At 38.3% G+C, this 21,204-nt stretch overlaps 1 protein-coding gene across 17 annotated transcripts in view; it reads right to left on the bottom strand.

The window, feature by feature from the left end:
• OSBPL8 (oxysterol binding protein like 8) overlaps positions 1 to 21,204 on the bottom strand; it is a 169,629-nt gene that overhangs the window by 9,122 nt on the left and 139,303 nt on the right. For all 17 annotated transcript variants that reach the window (XM_036301007.1, XM_036301003.1, XM_036301002.1 and 14 more), the window contains 6 exons: positions 18,865 to 18,963; positions 15,371 to 15,468; positions 13,306 to 13,395; positions 9,971 to 10,107; positions 7,543 to 7,728; positions 7,060 to 7,147 (listed from right to left, as the gene is read on the bottom strand). In XM_036301007.1, coding sequence (XP_036156900.1) covers positions 7,060 to 7,147; positions 7,543 to 7,728; positions 9,971 to 10,107; positions 13,306 to 13,395; positions 15,371 to 15,468; positions 18,865 to 18,963 — 698 coding nt within the window. The remainder of the gene's footprint in view (positions 1 to 7,059; positions 7,148 to 7,542; positions 7,729 to 9,970; positions 10,108 to 13,305; positions 13,396 to 15,370; positions 15,469 to 18,864; positions 18,964 to 21,204) is intronic.

The raw sequence follows: 21,204 nt of genomic DNA, 5'->3' as shown, positions 1-21,204 counted from the left end.
GTATAGCTCAGTGATGGCGAACCTATGACACGCGAGTCAGAGGTGACACGTGAACTCATTTTTTGGTTGATTTTTGTTAAATGGCATTTAAATATATAAAATAAATATCAAAAATATGAGTCTTTGTTTTACTATGGTTGCAAATATCAAAAAATTTCTGTATGTGACACAGCACCAGAGTTAAGTTAGGGTTTTTCAAAGTGCTGACACGCTGAGCTCAAAAGGTTCGCCATCACTGGTCTAGCTAAAGGTTTGTCAATTTTGTTGACCTTTTCAAAAAACCAACTTTTAACTTCACTGATTCTCTCTTGTTCTATTCTCCAGTTTTTTCTCTGTTCTATATTTCCTTCTGCTAGCTTTGGGATTAGTTTTCTCTTTTTCTAGTTTTCCATTATTAAATTAAGTTATTGAGATCTTTCTGAATGTAGGTATTCACAGCTATATATTTCTGTTGAGCACAGCCTTTGTTTTTTCTTACAAGTTTTGGGATGTTGTGTTTTTATTTTCATTCGTTTAAGTGCTTTTAAATTTCACTTGTGATTTCTCATTTGTCAATGGTTAAGATGTGTTAATTTCCACATAATGTAAATTTCCCAGTTTTCCTTCTGTTACTGATTTCTAGCTTCATTCATTGGGGCAAAAATAAATACTTTGTATGAAAATTTACTGAGACATGTTATATGCCTTAACTTATGGTCTGTCCTGGAGACTGTTTCATGTGCACTTGACAAGAATGTATATCCTGTTGTTGTTGGGTAAACTATTCTACATATGTGTGGTAGGCCTAGTTGATTTGAGTTAGTCAAGCCTCCTCTCTGAGGTTGGACAGTTTGTTCATTGTTTCTTTGTCTCTGGGTCTATGTTCATCAGTATATGTTGTTCATTATATCCCACATATGAGTGAGATCATGTGATATTTATCTTTCTCCGACTGGCTTATTTTGCTTAGCATAATGCTCTCCAGGCCCATCTATGCTGTTGCAAATGGTAAAAGTTCCTTCTTTTTTATAGCAGCATAGTATTCCATTGTGTAGATGTACCACAGTTTCTTAATCCACTCATCTACTGATGGACATTTAGGCTGTTTCCAAATCTTAGTTATTGTAAATTGTGCTGCTGTGAACATAGGGGTGCATATGTCCTTTCTGATTGGTGTTTCTTGTTTCTTGGGATATATTCCCAGCAATGAGATTACTGGGTCAAATGGGAGTTCTATTTTTAACTTTCTGAGGACTCTCCATACTGTTTTCTACAGTAGCTGCATCAGTTTGCATTCCCACCAGCAGTGCAAGAGGGTTCCTTTTTCTCCACATCCTCGCCAGCACTTGTCGTTTGTAGATGATAGCCGTTCTGACAGGTGTAAGATGGTACCTCGTTGTTGTTTTAATTTTAATTTGCATCTCTCGGATGATTAGTGACTTTGAGCATGTTTTCTTATGTCTCTCGGCCTTCTCTATGTCCTCTTTCGAAAAGTTCTACTTAAGTCCTTTGCCTATTTTTTGATTGGATATTTCATCTTCTTTTTGTTAAGTTGTATGAGTTCCCTGTAAATTTTAGAGAATAAACCCTTATTGGAGGTAACATTGGCAAATATGTTCTCCTATGCAGTGGGCTTTCTTGTTGTTTTTTGATGGTTTCTTTTGCTGTGCATAAGCTTTTTATTTTGATGTAGTCTCATCTGTTTATTTTCTCCTTAGTTTCCATTGCCCTAGGAGCTGTATCGGTAAAGATATTGCTACAACATATGTCTGATGTTTTGCTGCCTATGGATTCTTCTAAGATTTTTATGGTTTCCTATCTTATGGTTCATCCTTTAACCATTTTGAGTTTATTTTTGTGTATGGTGTAAGTTGGTGATCTAGTTTCATTTTTTTGCATATCTGACCAAATTTCCCAGCACCATTTAGTGAAGAGACTGTCTTGACTCCATTTTAAGCTCTTGCCTCCAAATATTAATTGAGCATAATAGCTTGGGTTGATTTCTGGGTTCTCTGTTCTGTCCCATTGATCTATGTCTGTTCCTGTGCCAGTACCAGGCAGATTTCAGAACAATGGCTTTGTAATAGAGCTTGGTATCTGGTATTGTGATCCCTACAACTTTGTTCTCAGGATTGCTTTGGCTATTTGGGGTCTTTTTTTTATTCCAGACGAATTTTTGGAGAGTTTATTCTGGGTCTGTGAATTATGCCATTGGTATCTTAATGGGGATTGCATTAAATATATAAATTGCTTTGGGTAGTATGGACATTTTAATGATGTTAATTCTACTAATCCATGAACATGGTATATTCTTCCATTTGTTTGTCTTCCTCTATCTTTTTTTTCAGTGTCCTATAATTTTCCGAGTACAGGTCTTTTACCTCTTTAGTTAAGTTTATTCCTAGGTATCTTAATTTTTTTTGGTGCAACAGTAAATGGGATTGTTTTTTTATAGAGTTGGATATTTATCTTAATTCATTCTGCCAGTCTGCTTCATGATTGAATAATTTAATCCATTAATAGTTAATGAAACTACTGATTAAAAAAGACTTCTGCCATTTTACTGTTTCTATATGTCTTATACCTTTTTCGTTCATTTTTTCCATTACTACCTTCTTTTGTGTTTAGCTGATTTTGTTTTTTAGTGAATTGTTCTGATTTCCCTCATATTTCCTTTCCTATGTTTTAGATGTTTTCTTTATGGTCACCAAAGGGATGACATTTACCTCTAAATTTATAACAATTTAGCTTAAATTGATACCAACTTAATTTCAAGAGAACGCAAAAACTATGCTCCTATATAGCTCATCTTCCATCCCTTTATGTTATCACAAATTATATCTTTGGACTATATATGCCCAATGAATAACATATTTGTAATTATTATTCATTCATTATTTTTTAAATTCTGTAGGAAATAAGGACAGTTATAAATTAAAATTACAATACCAGCTGTACTGATTAATAATATGGATTTTTTTCAATAGATGTAGTTACACATGTTGATATATATGCGATTTGATATGTATGCTATTTTGTATTGACAGCAAGCTTCAAAACTTCATATATCAAATTTTCTGAAGGTGTTAACATCATAGATATTTTTATGCTTAAAAATGTTGAATTTTGTGCCAAAAAGAGCATTTGCGGGAAGTTTTAATTCACTACTTTATTGTGAAGAAAAGTGCTGCTGAAAGTTAACATATACTTTGGGAAGCTTATGGTGAACAGGCTCCATCTCAAGGTATTTGTGAATGCTGGTTTAAACGCTTTAAAAGTGATGATTTCGATGTGAAAGACAAAGAATGTCCAGGTTAACCAAAAAAGTTTGAAGACCAACAATTACAAGCATTATTGCATGAAGATGCATGTCAAACTCAAAAACAACTTGCAGAAAGATTAAATGTTGCTCAAAAAACAGTTTCCAATAGTTTACAAGCAATGGAAAAGATTTTAAAGGAAGGAAAATGGGTGCCACATTAACTGAACGAAAGACAAACGGAAAACCAAAAATTCATCAGTAAAATGTTGCTTCAACAGCATGAAAGAAAGTATTGCATCCAATTGTGACTGGCAATGAAAAGTGGGTTTATTTTGAGAATCCCAAATGCACAAAATCATGGGTTGATTCAGGTCAACCATCAACATCGACTGCAAGGCCAAATCGCTTAGGAAAGAAGACAATGCTCTGTGTTTGGTAGGATCAGGAAGGTGTGGTGTATTATGAGTTTCTAAAACCAGGTGAAACCATTAATACTGATGGCTACTGACAACAAACAATCAATTTGAACCACGCTTTGATCGTAAAATGACCAGAATGGCCCAGAAGACATGGCAAGGTAATTTTGCTTCATGATGACGCACCATCACACACTTCAAAACCAGTTAAAGACACGTTAAAAGATCTTGCCTGGGAAATTAAATTAGCCCACCCGCCATAATCACCAGACCCTGCTCCCTCAGATTACTGCTTGTTCCAATCGATGGCACACGCACTTTCTGAGCAGCACTTCAAAACATACGAAGAAGTGGAAAATTGGGTCTATGAATGGTTTGCCTCAAAACAAGGAAAGTTCTAGTGGGACGGTATCCACAAATTACCTGAAAGATGGGGAAAATGTGTAGCTAATGATGGACATTACTATGAATAAAGCACTTCTGATGTTTCTCTTGAAATTATCGTGTTTTCTTTGATTACAAAATCTACATTAACCAGTACACCTGGTAACATTGGCTTTTATATTTGCCCATTTATTTATCTTTATTGAAAATCTGTATTTATCATACTAGAGGCCCGGTGTGTGAAATGCGTGCACTGGTAGGGTCCCTAGTGATTGCCGGCTGCAGCCTCCCTGCCACGGCCATTGGTGGCCGGGGCCTCCCTCCCTTCCGTGGCTAGCCCCACCCCTTGGTCAAACTCCAGGATGAACTCCCGGTCGAGGAAACAATTTGCATACTATGCTTTTATTATACGGTAGGTCCCTGGGTTATGTCGGAGATCCGGTCCTACGGCGCGACGTAACACGATTTTCACCGTAAGTTGGAATCCACCTACATAAGCACCTTCATCACTCACATGGAGCACATATACTGCAGTAATGAAGTGAAACAGTAAAAAAAAATTTTTTTAAAAAGATAATTCCTGACCTGTACTTGTGGTAAATAAATAATAAAAAACTTAAAGCACGTATGTACATATATCAAAATGATGGAAATTTTTTTTTTTATATAAATAAATGGGAGATGGTGACGTAACCATGAAACGACATTCTGAGTCCGACATAACCCGAGGACTGTCTGTATAAGAGGATGGCTCTGGTCATTTCAATCTGAAGGGTTACCTTTAGCACTTCTTGTATGACAGGTCGAGTGGCAATGAACTCTCTCAGCTTTTATTTATCTAGAAATATCTCACATTCTCCCCATTTTGGAGGATAGTTTTGCCAGATACAGAATTCTTGGTTGAGAAGTTTTTTTCTTCCAACATTTTAAATATGTTATCTCATGCCTTCTGGCCTCCATGGTTTCTGATGAGAAATTGGCTGTTATTCCTATTGAGGATCATTCATATATGACAAGTTGCTTCTCTCTCAATGCTTTCAAGATTCTCTTTCGCTTTTGACAGTCTGCTTATGTCTTGGTATGGGTATCTTTGAATTTATCCTACTTGGAATTTTTTGCACTCCTCAGATTTGTAGATTCATCTTTGTTTAAATCTGGGAATTTGGAGAACTTCTTTCCTCAAATATTCCTCTACTTCTTGCTCTTCCGCTTTTATTTCAGTGACTTCTTTAATGCATTTGATGATCCACTTGATGGTGTTCCAGAGGTCCCTTAGGCTCTGTTCACTTTTCATTCTCTTCTTTACCTCAGACTGGATAATTTCATGGACCTATTTCTACATTTGCTGATTCTTCTGTTAGCCCTTTGTATGCCATAAGCATCTATTATGGCATATGGAGATGGTTTCTGTTTTGGATGCATGGTGGTTAACTGGTTAAATATCTCCAGTGAATTTTACATTTTTGTATTTTTAAGCTTTAGAATTTGTTTGGTTCATTTGTACAATTTCTTTTTATTGATATTTATTTTTTAATATATTTTTTTCTTGAATTCCTTTAGTTTTTTGTCTCTATTTTCTTGAACTCTTTGAGGATATTGAAGATAGTTGTTTTAAAGTCTTTGTCTAGTAAGTTTGATTCCCAGAGTTCATCAGGAATGTTTTTTGTCAATTTGTTTTGTTCCTTTTAATGAGTCATACTTTCCTGTTTCTTTGTATGCCTTGTAATTCTTAAAAAAAATTTTTAAAAAATATATTTATTTTGATTTCAGAGAGAAGAAGGAAGAGGGAGAGAGAGATAGAAACATCAGTGGTGAGAGAGTCATTGATTGCCTGCCTCCTGCATGTCCCCTACAGGGGATTGAGCCTTCAACCTGGGCATGTACCCTAACCAGGAATTGAACTGTGACCTCCCAGTTCATGGGTTGATACTCAACCACTGAGCCACATCAGCTGGGCATGCCTTGTAATTCTTTTTTGAAAACTAAACATCTACATATTAAAATGTAGTAACTCTGGATAAGAGATTCTCCACCTTCCCCAGGGTTTGCTATTTTCTGGGTTACTGAATTTGTTCAGTGAATTTTCCAAACTAATTTTGAAAAAATCCATTGTATTCCTTGTTGTGCATGGTCACTGAAATCTCCGCTCCTTAGCTGTGTTAAGCTGACAGAGAGATTTCCTTGAACATTAATAGCTAAACAAATAAAAAAACCCGACAAAAACAAAAAAGTATTCTCCTAATCTTAGCAGAATGAGTCTGCAGGGGCACTCCAATGCTAATACCTGGGCTTGCAAAGCTAATACCAGAGCCTGAGGCAAAAGCTTAGGGTTTTTGCAGGTCTATTCTGAGCATAAACATTGTGCCTTGGACATCTGCATGGCGTTCTAAATTTCCCTGGACACATGGGGCTTTTTAATGCTCTAGTTTGCCAAAGAATCTTTCCCTAGCTTTTGCTCCTTACACGATCTTTGGGCCTCTCATAATCTATTGTATGTTTCAATAATAATCTTTTGCTTTGGATGTCTGAAGTTTATTAGTTTGGCTTATTGTATTTCTACTCATTGCCTGCAGCCTATCTACCTGAGCTCTGAGTTATATCAAACAGAAACATGGGCCCTGCATAAATCCTTCAGGTAGTGCCAGACAGGTTATAACAGATGTATAAAACAATTTGTGAGTAAGGTTTGTTCTGCTCCTTCTGTAACCAGAGCTTATACAGGAAATGTGGGAACCCTTCACTGCCACTGCATCAGGAAGGGACTGGTGTCAGGGCAAGTATAAATGCCATAAAGTTATTCAGAGTTCTGGGAAATTTTGTTCTGACAGTTTCTGCTTACTTTTGTTTCTTTGTTTCTTAGTGGGGATAAGAACTTGGAATGGCCTACTCTGCCATTTTTGCCAACCCAAAATTTTAAATTCTGAAACTAAATTTTAAATGTTGGTGGTCAAAGAACCTAGTAAGGATTTAAAACATTTTTTATGCCTAGCAGATCTAGATACTTTTTTAATTACATACCATTGGAGTGCGATGTTTCACTTTGGTCTGGATAACACCATCTTTTTCGAACTGTACCATATCATTAAGTGGGTCCCATGGTCGAGTACTACATAAGCAATAAAAACACCATTTGTTTAATGATTAAATAAAACACTTAACATTTTCAAAGTTTAGATTAGATTTTATTTAGTAATTATAAACCTAGCAGTAAAATTAAGATATGTCATATCTAATTTTCTGATCCTCAGCTTATTTTATAGACTAACAATTATCATGGATTCAAATTTATAATAAATGGAATAAGTTTAAATCTCACATTAATTTACACACACACACACACTCACACACATTATATATACACACACACACACACACACACACACACATATACGTATATATATATGTGTATATATGTATATATGTATATATATGTATGGCTTAATAAAAAACTAACAAAAATTCTAGAAATAAAGGCAACAAATTATGCTGATAATTACTTACTCTGCAAACTTGTAATGCCATTCTCCTGTGAGTGGCTCAAGTTCAAATAACTTGCAAGTCCACTCTTCATTTTTTGTTTTCCGATCTCTGGCAGATTGTCTTTGAGCTTCCTCTAAAACATACTTCTCTTGAGTAGCTTCTGTTTGGTCTTTTGCATTTATGGCTCGAGTTACTTGCTGCCAAAGTCTAATACATGTACAAAAATAGTATAAAAAGCAACAGAAAATCAAATCTACATTGAACAGGTTTAAATCTCCTTTAAAGAAAATGATACCTGTGTGTGTTTTTGTCTTTGACAAAGCTTATACTGAGATGCTTAGAAATGAGTGCAGATATAAAAAGTGGTCCTTGAGTAGAGCAGCAGTGGAAACTAATTTTTTTTCTTGGCAATAGAAATTTATTAACATGGACTCTTTTTTAAAAATATATTTTTATTGATTTCAGAGAGGAAGGGAGAGAGATAGAAACATCAATGATGACAGATAATCATTGATCAGCTGCCTCTGGCACGACCCCCACTGGAGATTGAGCCCACAATCCAGGCATGTGCCCTTGGCCGAAATTGAACCTAGGCCAGTGATGGCGAACCTTTTGAGCTCGGCGTGTCAGCATTTTGAAAAACCCTAACTTAACTCTGGTGCCATGTCACATATAGAAATTTTTTGATATTGGCAACCATAGTAAAACAAAGATTTATATTTTTGATATTTATTTTATATATTTAAATGCCATTTAACAAAGAAAAATCAACCAAAAAAATGAGTTCACGTGTCACCTCTGACACGCGTGCCATAGGTTCGCCATCACTGACCTAGGACCTTTCACTCCGCAGGCCCGACACAGCTAAACCATCTAGGACTGGACTCTTAAACGTATGGCAATGAATGGTACTGACCCAAGATGAGAGAAATCTGGGAATGGGCCCAAGTATTTTTATTTTTTTTTAAATAAATTTTTACTGCTTTCAGAGAGAAAGGGAGAGGGAGAGAGAGAGAGACAGAAACATCAATGATGATAATCATTGATCGGCTGCCTCCTGCATGCCTCCCACTGGGGATCGAGCCCACAACCCAGGCATGTGCCCTTGACTAGAATCAAATCTGGGACCCTTTAGTCCACAGGCCAATGCTCTATCCACTGACCCAAACTGGCTAGGGCCCAAGTATTTTTTTTTAATGCTTCCCAGGTGATTTTAATGTGCAGCCAGTGTTGAGAACCACTGATTTACCAGAAAAGACTATTGAGATAAAATTTTTCCCCCTACTAAAGTTTAGTTTTATATCAGAAAAATAAAAATATAGTATCTATATTCCACTAATCTGGGAAAACAGTATGTTGGGACTGAAAGAACAAAGGCTTTGGAATTAGACTTGGGTTGAATCCTAGCTCACTTCTTGGATATGAACTTAAAATTACTTACACTGCCTCAGACTGGTTTTCTTCACCTTTAAAATATGTTAAATTATGTTCTCACCTCAAAAATTATTGTATGCCTTGGCAAAACTTCATTCTAAATGAAGAGCATCATGTGGTTATAGCTGAAACAGAATTTTAGGACTTGCGCATACATATTATTCCATCTTTGACAACCTCAATTTTAAGTGTAGAAGGAAAATACACAAACACTTGAATCATTTAGAGAGTATGATAACGCATGTGAGTTTACTAAACTGCATAATGTGTATCAAGTACTCAGTATAGTGTCTTTTACACAAACACCCCCTTCTAACACAAAGAAATATACTGTAGTAAGGCCCAGCTGGGCTCAGTGGTTGAGCAGTTCACGATTCAATTCCCAATCAGGGCACATGCCTGGGTTGCGGGCTTGATCCCCAGTGTGGGGAATGCAGGAGGTAGCCGATCAATGATTATCTCTCATCATTGATGTTTCTACCTCTCTTTCCCTCTCCCTTCCTCTCTGAAATCAGTAAAAATATAATTTAAAAAAAAAAGAAATATAGTAAGAATAAAATTGGATAATGTGTATATAATATATTTGGTTTAAAAGATTACAGATCTAGCTATCAAGAATTTCATGACTTTAAGAGCAGAAACTATGGCCTTAATTATTACCCAACTAATCCAAGTCTGCACATGCAATGGCATTATTCATGTATTTTCAAAAAATGAAACAAAAGTAGATTTTGTGCCATATCCTTCACCTAGAGATCGAGATGTCCTACCCAGGTCAGAAAACAGCTGCCAAAGAATCATTAATTAGTGCCATAATTGTATGCAAAAAAACCTAGAAGTTCTTTTATTTGACATTCACATAAACTACAACAGAATCCTGACACATCCCACAAATATTAAACTATTTTTGCTGAATTAAAATATAATTGAAGGCAGAGAAAAATGACTACACTTTTAAGGGATTAAAAATATACTCTTTATCATCATGAAATTAGCTGAAAAATGGTATACTTACTTCTCTGATTCAAAGTCTCCCTGCTCTTCAAATTTTACAGTGTGCCTTATTAATCTCCATTGCTTAATGTCTGGTGTTGGATTCCAGAAAACCTCTGAATTATCAGTCTTTTTGTCATTAATAAAAACTTCACTATCCTGTATTTAAAGAATTGAAACATTAATGTGGAGAATTATCTTTATTTAAAAAGGAGATTACACAATATAGTAATGTAATAATAATATGTACTGATACTTAATCCCACAGATAAACACATTTTAAAAACAAATATAACTAGCATTTTTCTAAAAAACCCAAATCTTTCCTCATTTTTAGAAAAACACCAAGGTTAAATATGTAATACTAGAATTTTAAAATCTGATTGTTTAAAATTTTAAACACAGGAAGTTCATGAGATTTCACAAGTTTTACTTAATAAGCAAATTTCAAACAAATATATGCAAAGCCTCACCAACCATCTCCGAATTGCCACAGTGGATCACAGTGTTTGCTACAGCTACAAGGAGATGACTATTTATACATCCAACATATGTAGAAAAACCTGAAAGAGCCTTTCTAAGCATTAAACATTTGAGCACAATCTGAAAAATTTCATTTTTTGAAAAACTTTTTATCATTTTCCCAATGATATTCAGATAGAAGTAAATTAAAAAATATATTATTGAATTCAGAGAGCAAGCGAGAGGGAGAGAGATAGAAACATCAATGATGGGAGAGATTGGCTGCCTCGTGCACACCCCCCACTTGGGGGATCAAGCCCGCAACCCAGACATGTGTCCTTACCAGTAATTGAATCGTGACCTCCTGGATCATAGGTCGACACTCAACCACTGAGCAACACCGGCCGGCCATATAGAAGTATAATTTTAAAATTACAGAGGGCCCTGTGGTTGAGTTTCTAGATCCAGTTTCATTTTCTTACATTTCTTACCATTTCCTGCTTATTATAATGCATAAAGTACTCAGTGTTCGTAGTGAGAATGCACCCAGGCAATGGCATGGTCTGATCCTTTTTATTCAGTTAAGCTTTTCTTAACAAAAATACATAGATGTGAATTTAGGTCAATAGTGAAGTAAATAAAACTCACTGCTCTCATATACAACCATAGCCTTTCCATGTTCCTGAAAAGGAAATACAACTCTAATGGGAAATGCCCCTTCCTTCTAGGTGAGAGGCAGTATACTGTTGAAATAAAAGCACAGTCCTGGACCCACAGTGCTTAGGCTGGAATTCTTACTCCAGCACTTACTTTCAGCAAATTATTTTATATTATATATATACTAGAGGCACGGTGCAAAAAATTTTGTGCACTCGGGGGGGTCCCTCAGCCCGGCCTGTGCCCTCTCGCAGTCGGGGACCCCTCGGGAGATAACGCCCTGCTGGCTTAGGCCTGCTCCCGGGTGGCAGAGGGCAGGCCCAATCCCTAGGTGCAGCCCCTGGTCGGGCTCAGAGCAGGGCCGATTGGAGAGTTGGGGCGCCGCCCCCTGTCACGCACAGAGCAGGGCAGATTGGGAGGTTGCGATGCCACTCTCAGTCACGCTCAGGGTAGGGCCAATTGGGGGGTTGGGGCACTGCCCCCTGTCACACTAAAGGCAGGGTCGATGGGGAGGTTGCGGCACCACCCCATCATGCACAGAGCAGGGCCCATCAGGGGGGTTGGGGCTCCGTACCCTGTCACGCACAGAGCAGGGCCCATCAGGGGGGTTGGGGAGCTCCCCCCTGTCACGCACAGAGCAGGGCCCATCAGGGGGGTTGGGGAGCTCCCCCGTCATGCAGAGCAGGGTCAATGGGGGGGTTGAGGAGCTCCCCCCAGTCACACACAGAGCAGGGCCCATGGGGAGTGGGGTGGGGGTTGGGGAGCTCCCCCCTGTCACACACAGAGCTGCAGGGTGATCAGAGAGTTGGGGAGCTCCCCCCTGTTACACACAGAGCAGGGCGGATCAGGGGGTTGGGGCGCTTTCCCCTGTCACGAACAGAGCAGGGCGGATAGGGAGGTTGTGGCCCTGCCCGCTGTCACACACAGAGCTGCAGGGCGATCAGGGGGTTTGGGTGCTGACCCCTGTCACGCTGATCCCGGTGCTGGGAGGCATATTACCCTTTTACTATATAGGATAGAGGCCTGATGCATGGGTGGGGCTGGCTGGTTTGCCCTGAAGGGTGTCCTGGATCAGGGTTGGGGTCCCCACTGGGGTACCTGGCCAGCCTGGGTGAGGGGATGATGGCTGTTTGCAGCTGGTCACACACCCTTCAGGGTGGGGGTCCCCACTGGGGTGCCTGGCCAGTCTGGGTGAGGGGCTGAGGGCTGTTTTCAGGCTGGGACTGAAGCTCCCAACTGCTCCTTTTTTTCTTTTTTTTTTATTCTGGGCCAGCTTTAGCTCTGGCTCCAGCTCTGAGGCCTCGCTGCTGAAAGCAGGTATCTGGTTTGTTTGGGTTCTATAATCTCGAAACCCTGTATCAATTCCAGCTCTGAGATCCCGGCCGGCTGAAAGCTGGTTTCTGGGGTTTTGTTTAGCTTCTATATCTGTTACAATGTTTCAAACTGCAAGCTCAGAGGCCGGCAAGGCAGGCGGGGAACGTTGCAGTCCTCCGTCACTGAAGCAGGCAAGCCTCATATTCGCTTCCAGCTGCCTGGCTGCCGGCCGCCATCTTGGCTGGCAGTTAATTGGCATATTGCCCTGATTAGCCAATGGGAAGGGTAGTGGTCGTATGCTAATTACCATGTTTCTCTTTTATTAGATAGGAGATATATATATATATATATCGATTTCAGAGAGGAAGGGAGAGGGAGAGAGATAGAAACGATAGAAACATCAATGATGAGAGAGAATCACTGATTGGCTGCCTTCTGCCTACCCCCTATTGGGGATCGAATCAACAACCCGGGCATATGCCCTTGACTGGAATCGAACCTGGGACCCTTCAGTCCGCAGATCAACGCTCTGTACACTGAGCCAAATCGGCCAGGGCAGCAAATTATTTAAACTCTCTGTGCCTCAGTCTCCTCTGTAAAATAGGGACAATAACAGTAACCACCACAAAGAATTATTATATTAAACAGTAAATGAGTTAATATGAGGAACATTTATAAACACTGCAGTGCATAGTAAGTGACATATGTGTTAGTTGGTTTTACTGATTTAAAGTTTTGGAAAGATAAAATATGACATACAAGTAGATACTGTTGGTAACAGAGCAACACCAAAATATTTGTTAGGGTGAAGCTTATGGTAAATAGTGATGATTTTAGCAATGGAATCAGTGAGTTTATAAAATGTGATTGTTAATTCTTTTCCATAGAAAATGCTTTTGTTAAGCTAAACATAAAAATACTTACCCAATGGCCTTCCAAAGTAGCTAAGACTTCTTTTCCCAGTTTAAGTTTCCCTGATATTTGGTTAACACAGTCACTATTACCTAAAAATGGCTTTTAAAAAACAAAACGTTAAATAAATATTTTGCTTTTAACTTAAATTTAGATACAATGTGACAAAAACAATAGGAAAAGTAAGTGCATAGTTACAGTGATGTTGAAGGCACAAATGGTGAAATACTGACTCAAACTTTAGTCAGAAATGCTCAATAAATAGAAATTTGAAGTTGTTGACATGGAAAAAAATAGCTTAAAAAAACCAGACTACATGAAGTTCAAATAAACTTACTGAGAAAGATCACACTGATCTAACTGACAAGTCCTGTGCTATCTCCTGCCTCAGACTGTATTCTATCAATGTTGCAATAGATAAGCAAAAATAACTCAGTAAACCTAAAGGACTTAACTCATCTATTAAAAGAAATAACATCCCCTCCTTCAAAATAAAACAGTAAAATAATACGCAACCAAAAGTACCTCCAAAAAATAAAATTAGAAGAACTACACTTTGAGTTACTATGTTGCATTACTGATGTTTCTCCTCAGTGATAAAATTTTGGTGCTCCAGTCTAATCGTTAAAGATATTATAAATTACTTAAGAGCTCTTTAGTCATGATTTTCAAATATCATTATCACCATACAAGCAAAAATTTGTTAAGATGAAAAAAAAATCAAATGAAGGACATTACATCAAATAACACTTAAAAGAGATCCTTTTTATTAGTAAAAAGTTGCTGGTCAGCTGGATATCAACATGGGAATTATTAATAAATATTAATAGTTCATAGAAATATTTTTATCTGAACATAATGTACTATCTTACATCAATCACTGACACTGTGAAAGGCCTTAAATTTCCCTTTCACTCTAAACAGACAGGATTTTCCAAAGATTATCTCAAGCATATCTATCCTTCCCCCTCCAGCCCACATGCTCTTCCTCAATGATGCCCTGCCATCTTCCCAGTGAGAAGTGGAGTGTACATCCCTTCCCCTTGAATTTGGGTAGGTTTATAACTCTTCAATTAATAGAGAGTGGTGGAAGTGATGAAATTGGACCTTTGAGTCAAGGACGGCAATGCAGTTTTCACCTTACTCACAAGAACACTTACACTTGAAATCCTGAGCTGCCAAGTGGTTGTTAGTCTGATTGTCTTGAAGCGGCCAACTGGCTGTGAGAAGGCCAGGGTACATGGAAAGGCCACATATATAGGTGTTAAATTAGCAGTCCTAGTCTTTCAGTCATCTGGACCAGGCATCAGACACATAACTAACTGATGAGCCTTCAGATGGTTCTAGGCCAGCCGTGGGCAAACTACAGCCCACAGGCTGGATCCGGCCCGTTTGAAATGAATAAAACTATTGGAAAAAAAAGACCGTACCCTTTTATGTAATGATGTTTACTTTGAATTTATATTAGTTCACACAAACACTCCATCCATGCTTTTGTTCCGGCCCTCTGGTCCAGTTTAAGAACCCATTGTGGCCCTCAAGTCAAAAAGTTTGCCCACCCCTGTTCTAGGCCATAACTGTGGTCACTCAGTCTGCAAGTCTTTCTAACTGAAGCCCCAAACATTATGTGGCAGAGATAAGCCACTTCCAATATATTCTATCCAAATTCCCAACCCACAGAACCCCTAAGGATCAAAAAATTGTTGTTTTTAAGCTTGTGAGTTTTAGAGTAAATTGTTAGTTAGAAATAACTAATACAACTCTCAGTGTACACAGCTATAGCTCAAGCGGATACATACTTTTTTGGTTTTTGTGAAGCAATACTTTCATTTACTGAAAAATTTATATCCATTTATTTCTTAGATTTCATCTCATATAATGCAAACCACTTTATTAAAATGAAGAAATAAAAAATGATGGCTCTGTAGTGATCTGGATCTTCCAAGACTGCCCTTTCATGAATTCTGTGTTATTATATTTAGTCTTTAAATTATAAACTAAACTGTGTTCTTTTCTTAGTATTTATATCACAGCTCCTTTTTTTATTAGGTTATACGTCCTATTTTTCACTACTAACCTTTAGTTTAAATTCAAGTATTGCACTGTATCCAGTTTTCTGACATGTAATATTGACCGTTCCACCAAGCTCAAGTGTCATTGTGCCATAAAGAATTCCTAAAGAAAAAAAACAATTTTGACAGAAGGTTGAAGAGAGAGATACTGGCTAATAACAAGCAGAGCTTTAAAATCTAATTTCATTCTAGGAGAAACTAAAAATGCAAGGGTACTCCATCCCACTCAGTAACAATTTATAATATACATATAAAGTTAGTTCTATAGAATTTGACTAGATGATAGTTGATCCACATTATCTGTAGATTCTACATCTGCATATTCACAAACACACTGAAATACATTAGTAATCTCCAAGTCACTACCCACAGCACTGTTGCAGTCATTCATGAACATGGGCAGAGTGTTGAAATTTTGAGTTGTTATCTGTTCTTGGAACAAGCTGTAAGGCAGTTTAAAATGCTCACTTCCAAGAGGGGAACAAACTGTGCAAGGCTTCTCATTCTTACTGGGTTATGGAACACTAATTTTATAAAACAATGTTCATTTCCAAAAGGGGAACATACTATGCAAGGCTTCTCATTCTTATTTGGCTACGGAACTCTAATTTTGTAAAACAGACTAGTGATCTGGGGAACACATCTTAGAAAATACAAAGGGTAAAAATAATCATTATTTCCTATGCTCATTCACTAAAAGTTATAATCTCGTCTTCCTTCCATGCAATAAAAACAACGCTATGAAAAAAGTTGCCCCTGTTGCTAGTTGGGTTATGGTATTGGGTACTTACATGAAATATTTCACATGATATAAAATTTAAAAATATATTTATCAATTCATTTCATAATTTCAGATATTTCACTTCATGTCTATTTCAAGAACCACACATGAAACTAAGAATTATCTAGCTACTGGCCACAGGTTGGCCATTCTTGTACTTAGTACTAGGTAGATTCATGGTACAGTAGATGGGCATCAACAAGCATAGAGTTTATTCTCAGTTCTCACTAACTAGCTTGTTTGGCCTTGGATAAGATTCTTAACCCTCCCAGTTTCTTCCTCTGTGAAATGAGGTCATATGAAATAAGTTATATGTTTTCATGATCAGTTCCTAAAATAGAGGAGCATTACCAAAAATAGTTATTTTTAAGAAATAGGTTGGCCACAGTCGGCGTGGCTCAGTCGTTGAGCATTGACCTATAAACCAAGAGGTCACAGTTTGATTCTCGGTCAGGGCACACGCCCAGGTTGTGGGCTCAATCCCCAGTAGGGCGCATATAGGAGGCAACCAATCAATGATTCTCATCACTGATGTTTCTCTCTCTCTTCCCCCTCTCCTTTCCTCTCTGAAATCAATTTAAAAAAAATGAGTTAGAAAGGAGAGTATAGTCAGTGATGGCGAACCTATGACACGCGTGTCAGAGGTGACAAGCGAACTGATTTTTTTGGTTGATTTTTCTTTGTTAAATGGCATTTAAATATCCTATCTAATAAAAGACAAAAAGGGTAATTGACTGTACCTTCACTACGCTTCCCATTGGCTAATCAGGGTGATATGCAAATTAACTTCCAACCAAGATGGCGGCCGACAGCCACACAGCTGAAGCGAGCAGGAGGCTTGCTTGCTCCAGTGATGGAGGAAGCCAAGGTTTCCCGCCTGCCGCGGCCTGGCTCTAAGCTCCGAAAGCAACAAAGTTTCAATTATAGAAGCTAAACAAACCACAGATACCTGCTTTCAGCAGGCCGGGGCCTCAGAGCTGGAGCTGGCTCTCAGCTCCAGTGACAGCAATGAAGTTTCAATTATAGAAGGTAAATAAATCCCAGAACAAAAAAAAAAAAAAAAGAAAAAGAGGAGAGGCTGGGAGCTTCAGTTGCCGGCCAGCCTGAAAACGGCCCACAGACCCTCACCCAGACTGGCCAGGCACCCCAGTGGGGACCCCCACCCTAAAGGTGGTGTGGCCAGCCTGAAAACAGCCATCAGCCCCTCATCCAGGCTGGCCAGGCACTCCAGTGGGGACCCCCACCCTGAAGGGGGTGTGACCAGCTGCAAACAGTCATCATCCCCTCACCCAGGCTGGCCAGGCACCCAAGCGGGACCCCCACCCTGACCCGGGACACCCTTCAGGGAAAACCAGCTGGCCCCCACCTGTGCACCAGGCCTCTATACTATATAGTAAAAGGATAATATGCAAACTGACCCTAACAGCAGAAAGACTGGGAATGACTGGTCACTATGACACACACTGACCACCAGGGGCAGACGCTCAATGCAGGAGCTGCCCTCTGGTGGTCAGTGCGCTCCCACATGGGGGAGCTCTGCTCAGCCACAAGCCAGGCTGATGGCTGCCAGTACAGTGGTAGTGGTGGGAGCCTCTCCTGCCACCTCAGCAGCACTAAGGATGTCTGACTGCAGCTTAGGTCTGCTCCCCACTGGCAAGTGGACATCTCCCGAGGACTGCCAGGCTGCCAGAGGGATGTCTGATTGCTATCTTAGGCCCAATCCCTCGGGGAGCAGGCCTAAGCCAGCAGGTGGTCATCCCCCAAGGGATCCCAGACTGCGAGAGGGCACAGGCCAGGCTGAGGGAACTGCATCCCCCCCCCCCCCCCCCAGTGCACAAATTTTTGTGCAACGGGCCTCTAGTGTAAAATAAATATCAAAAATATAAGTCTTTCTTTTACTGTGGTTGCAAATATCAAAAAATTTCTATATGTGACACGGCACCAGAGTTAAGTCAGGGTTTTTCAAAATGCTGACATGCCAAGCTCAAAAGGTTCGCCATCACTGGTATAGATAATGACCAACCTGAGTGTTTAGGCTGATGCCCTATCGCACTGTGGTGCAGATTGCAGAATCTTAACTCTGCCACATCCTACCTATGTAGTATCAGGCAAGGCTCTTTGTGTCTCATTTTCATTGCCCATAAAATAGGGATATTACCTACTTTACCAGTATAAGGGTTGCTGGAATGACTGAGTTTATAAATATAAAGTGCATGGAATAGATGGGTGCCCGGACTGTTGTAAACAATAGTTATTTTAATATCTGCACCCTAAATAATGGGGCGGAAAAATCAAATACACCACCTTTTAAGAAATTTCCAAATGAGGATGAGAAAAAACTTTGAAGGACTTGGTACACTGAAAAACAATTTATTAAAATTTTAAAAAGAGGTAGTAGTGCAAGATGATGAAAATCACTTTTGAAGATTCTGAAATAATGGGTAGTTTCATCAATTTTAAGACCTGCACTTAAGGCAAATGAAATTCCATTATTGTAAATAGCCTCTTTCAACTAAAATATGTGTCTGAAATACGTGTAGACTAATTCACCACAGAAATATTCAATATAACTGCAATAATCTTAAATATCTATAAAACAAGTATACTTTTAAAACAAACGACTGACTTCATCAATCTCAAAACAGAACAAATTATAGCCACATACATTAATTTAAAAAGGTTTTAGGAATATCTTACTCAAGTATGGAAAACATTTACCTTTACAATGAGCATATGGCATTGTCATTACATAATCTTCACCTCTATTCAAAAAAGTTAATCGTGCTTCTCCATCTAATATTGCAGATAATGAGTTTCCTGAAATAAATAACGTTTATTAAATTTCACAAAACTAATTTCACCAATTCAAAACAGATGAAATATATTTAAGACACCTACCAGACACCTACAATGGAATGTTTTAAAAATAAAAATGTCTCACAATCTCAATGTGTCCAAACACATGTTATACCTGAAATATATTTGATCTATATTTTCATTTTTATGAAAAGCGCTTGTTAATTTATATGAGACTTTTAAGAAAAATTTTAAAGATGTAGAACATGCAAAAAACACTATTTCACTGTATAGCTTAATTTGCCCAATTTTTATTTTTATTTTATTTTTATTTTATTTTATTATTTTATTTTTTTTTGCCCAATTTTTAATAAAAACATTATTTCTTCTGTAAGTCATATTACTTAAGTCCCAAGCTTTAAGTTCTTTTGACATAAAAATGTCAGAGCCTGGCAAGTGTGGCTCAGTAGTTTTGGGCTCAGTCCTTAGTAGGAGGCTTGCAGGTGGCATCTGATCAATGATTCTCTCTCATCATTGATGTTTCTCTCTCTCTCTCCCCCTCCTTCCCTCTCTGAAATCAATTAAAAAATATTTTTGAAAAATGCTATAGATATTAAAAAAAAATAAAAATATACATAACCCATAATCCATTCAATCAATGATAAAATCTCAGGATATTTTCTTCTAGCTTTTATCCCATATGTATTTTTCTTTTCCCCCCATCATCAGTTTTATTGAAGTATAACAGGGGTCCTCAAACTACGACCCACGGGCCAGATGCAAATACAAATATTGTATTTGTTCCCGTTTTGTTTTTTTACTTCAAAATAAGATATGTGCAGTATGCACAGGAATTTGTTCATAGTTTTTTTTTAAACTATAGTCCGGCCCTCCAATGGTCTGAGGGACAGTGAACTGGCCCCGTTTAAAAAGTTTGAGGACCCCTGAAGTATAACAATCCTATATAATAAAAGGCTAATATGCAAATCAACTGAACGGCATAATGACCGGTCACCATGACACACATTGACCACCACGGGGCAGACGCTCAACGCAGGAGCTGCCTCCTAGTGGTCAGTGCACTCCATCAGGGGGAGAGCTGCTCAGCCAGAACTGGGCTCATGGCTGGCGAGTGCGGTGGCAGTGGTGGAAGCCTCTCCCACCTCTGCAGCAGTGCTAAGAATGTCCGACTGATGTCTTCGGCCCGCTCCCCACTTAATATTGGGGAGCGGGCCTAAGTTGTCAGTTGGACATCTCCCAAGGGCTCCCGAACTGCAAGAGGGCACAGGCCGGGCTAAGAGAACCCCCAGAGTGCACGTTTTTCATGCACCGGGCCTCTACTTTAGATATAATAAGTGACCCATTTTAAGTATTTATTTTGATAGTCTTGGCAATTGTATACAGTCATGTAATTACCTAAACCACAATCAAGATACAGAATTTCCCATACCCCAAAAAGACTTCCCCTTGCACCTTGGCAGTCAATGCTTTCCTCCAGCCCCAGGAAACCGCAGGTCTGGTTCCTGTCACTGTAGTTTTACTTATTCTAGAGTTTTGTATGGATGGCACCATAAAATATGTAGTTTATTGTGTTTGACTTCTTTCACTTATCAAACTGGTTTTTTACATTCATCCATGTTTCTGTTTCAACATTTCAGGCCATTTTAACAATATCAAAAAAATCTAATACATGAACATAGTGTATCTCTCCAGTTACTTAAGTCTTCTTTAATTTTCTTCAGCAATATTTTGTAGTTTCAGTGTGCAGGTATCTTTCATTAAATTTATATCTTTCATTAAATTTATTCCTAAATATTCTATTTTTCACATACTGTTGTAATCAAAGTTTTTTTTTAAAGTTACATTCTGCAAGTGTTCATTTTGTACAATTTATTTTTGTATTTTGACCTTGTATCCTGCAACCTTATTAAATTTACTTAATAGTTTTAGTAGTTTTTGATATATTCTTAAGGATTTTTTATATAGATCAGGTATGTATATATTTTAACTTCTACCTTTCTAATCTGTATGCTTTTTACTTGCCTACTGCACTGGCTAACACCTTAAATGTAATTTAATACAGAAGTAGTAAGCGTGAACATCTTTACCTTGCTCCTAATTTTAAGTCAAAATTATTCAATATCCACCTTAGGAGTATAAAGTTGGCTATATATTTTTCATAAATACCTTTAATCTAGTCCTAATTTGTCAACAGCCTTTATTGTAAATGGGTAGTGAATTCTGTAAAATGCTTTTCCTTTA

This window comes from Myotis myotis, unplaced genomic scaffold (genome assembly GCF_014108235.1).
Source record: "Myotis myotis isolate mMyoMyo1 unplaced genomic scaffold, mMyoMyo1.p scaffold_m19_p_3, whole genome shotgun sequence".
Lineage (NCBI taxonomy): Eukaryota > Metazoa > Chordata > Mammalia > Chiroptera > Vespertilionidae > Myotis > Myotis myotis.
Note: the sequence above shows the minus strand (reverse complement) of the source record. Positions and strands in the feature narration are given on the sequence as shown.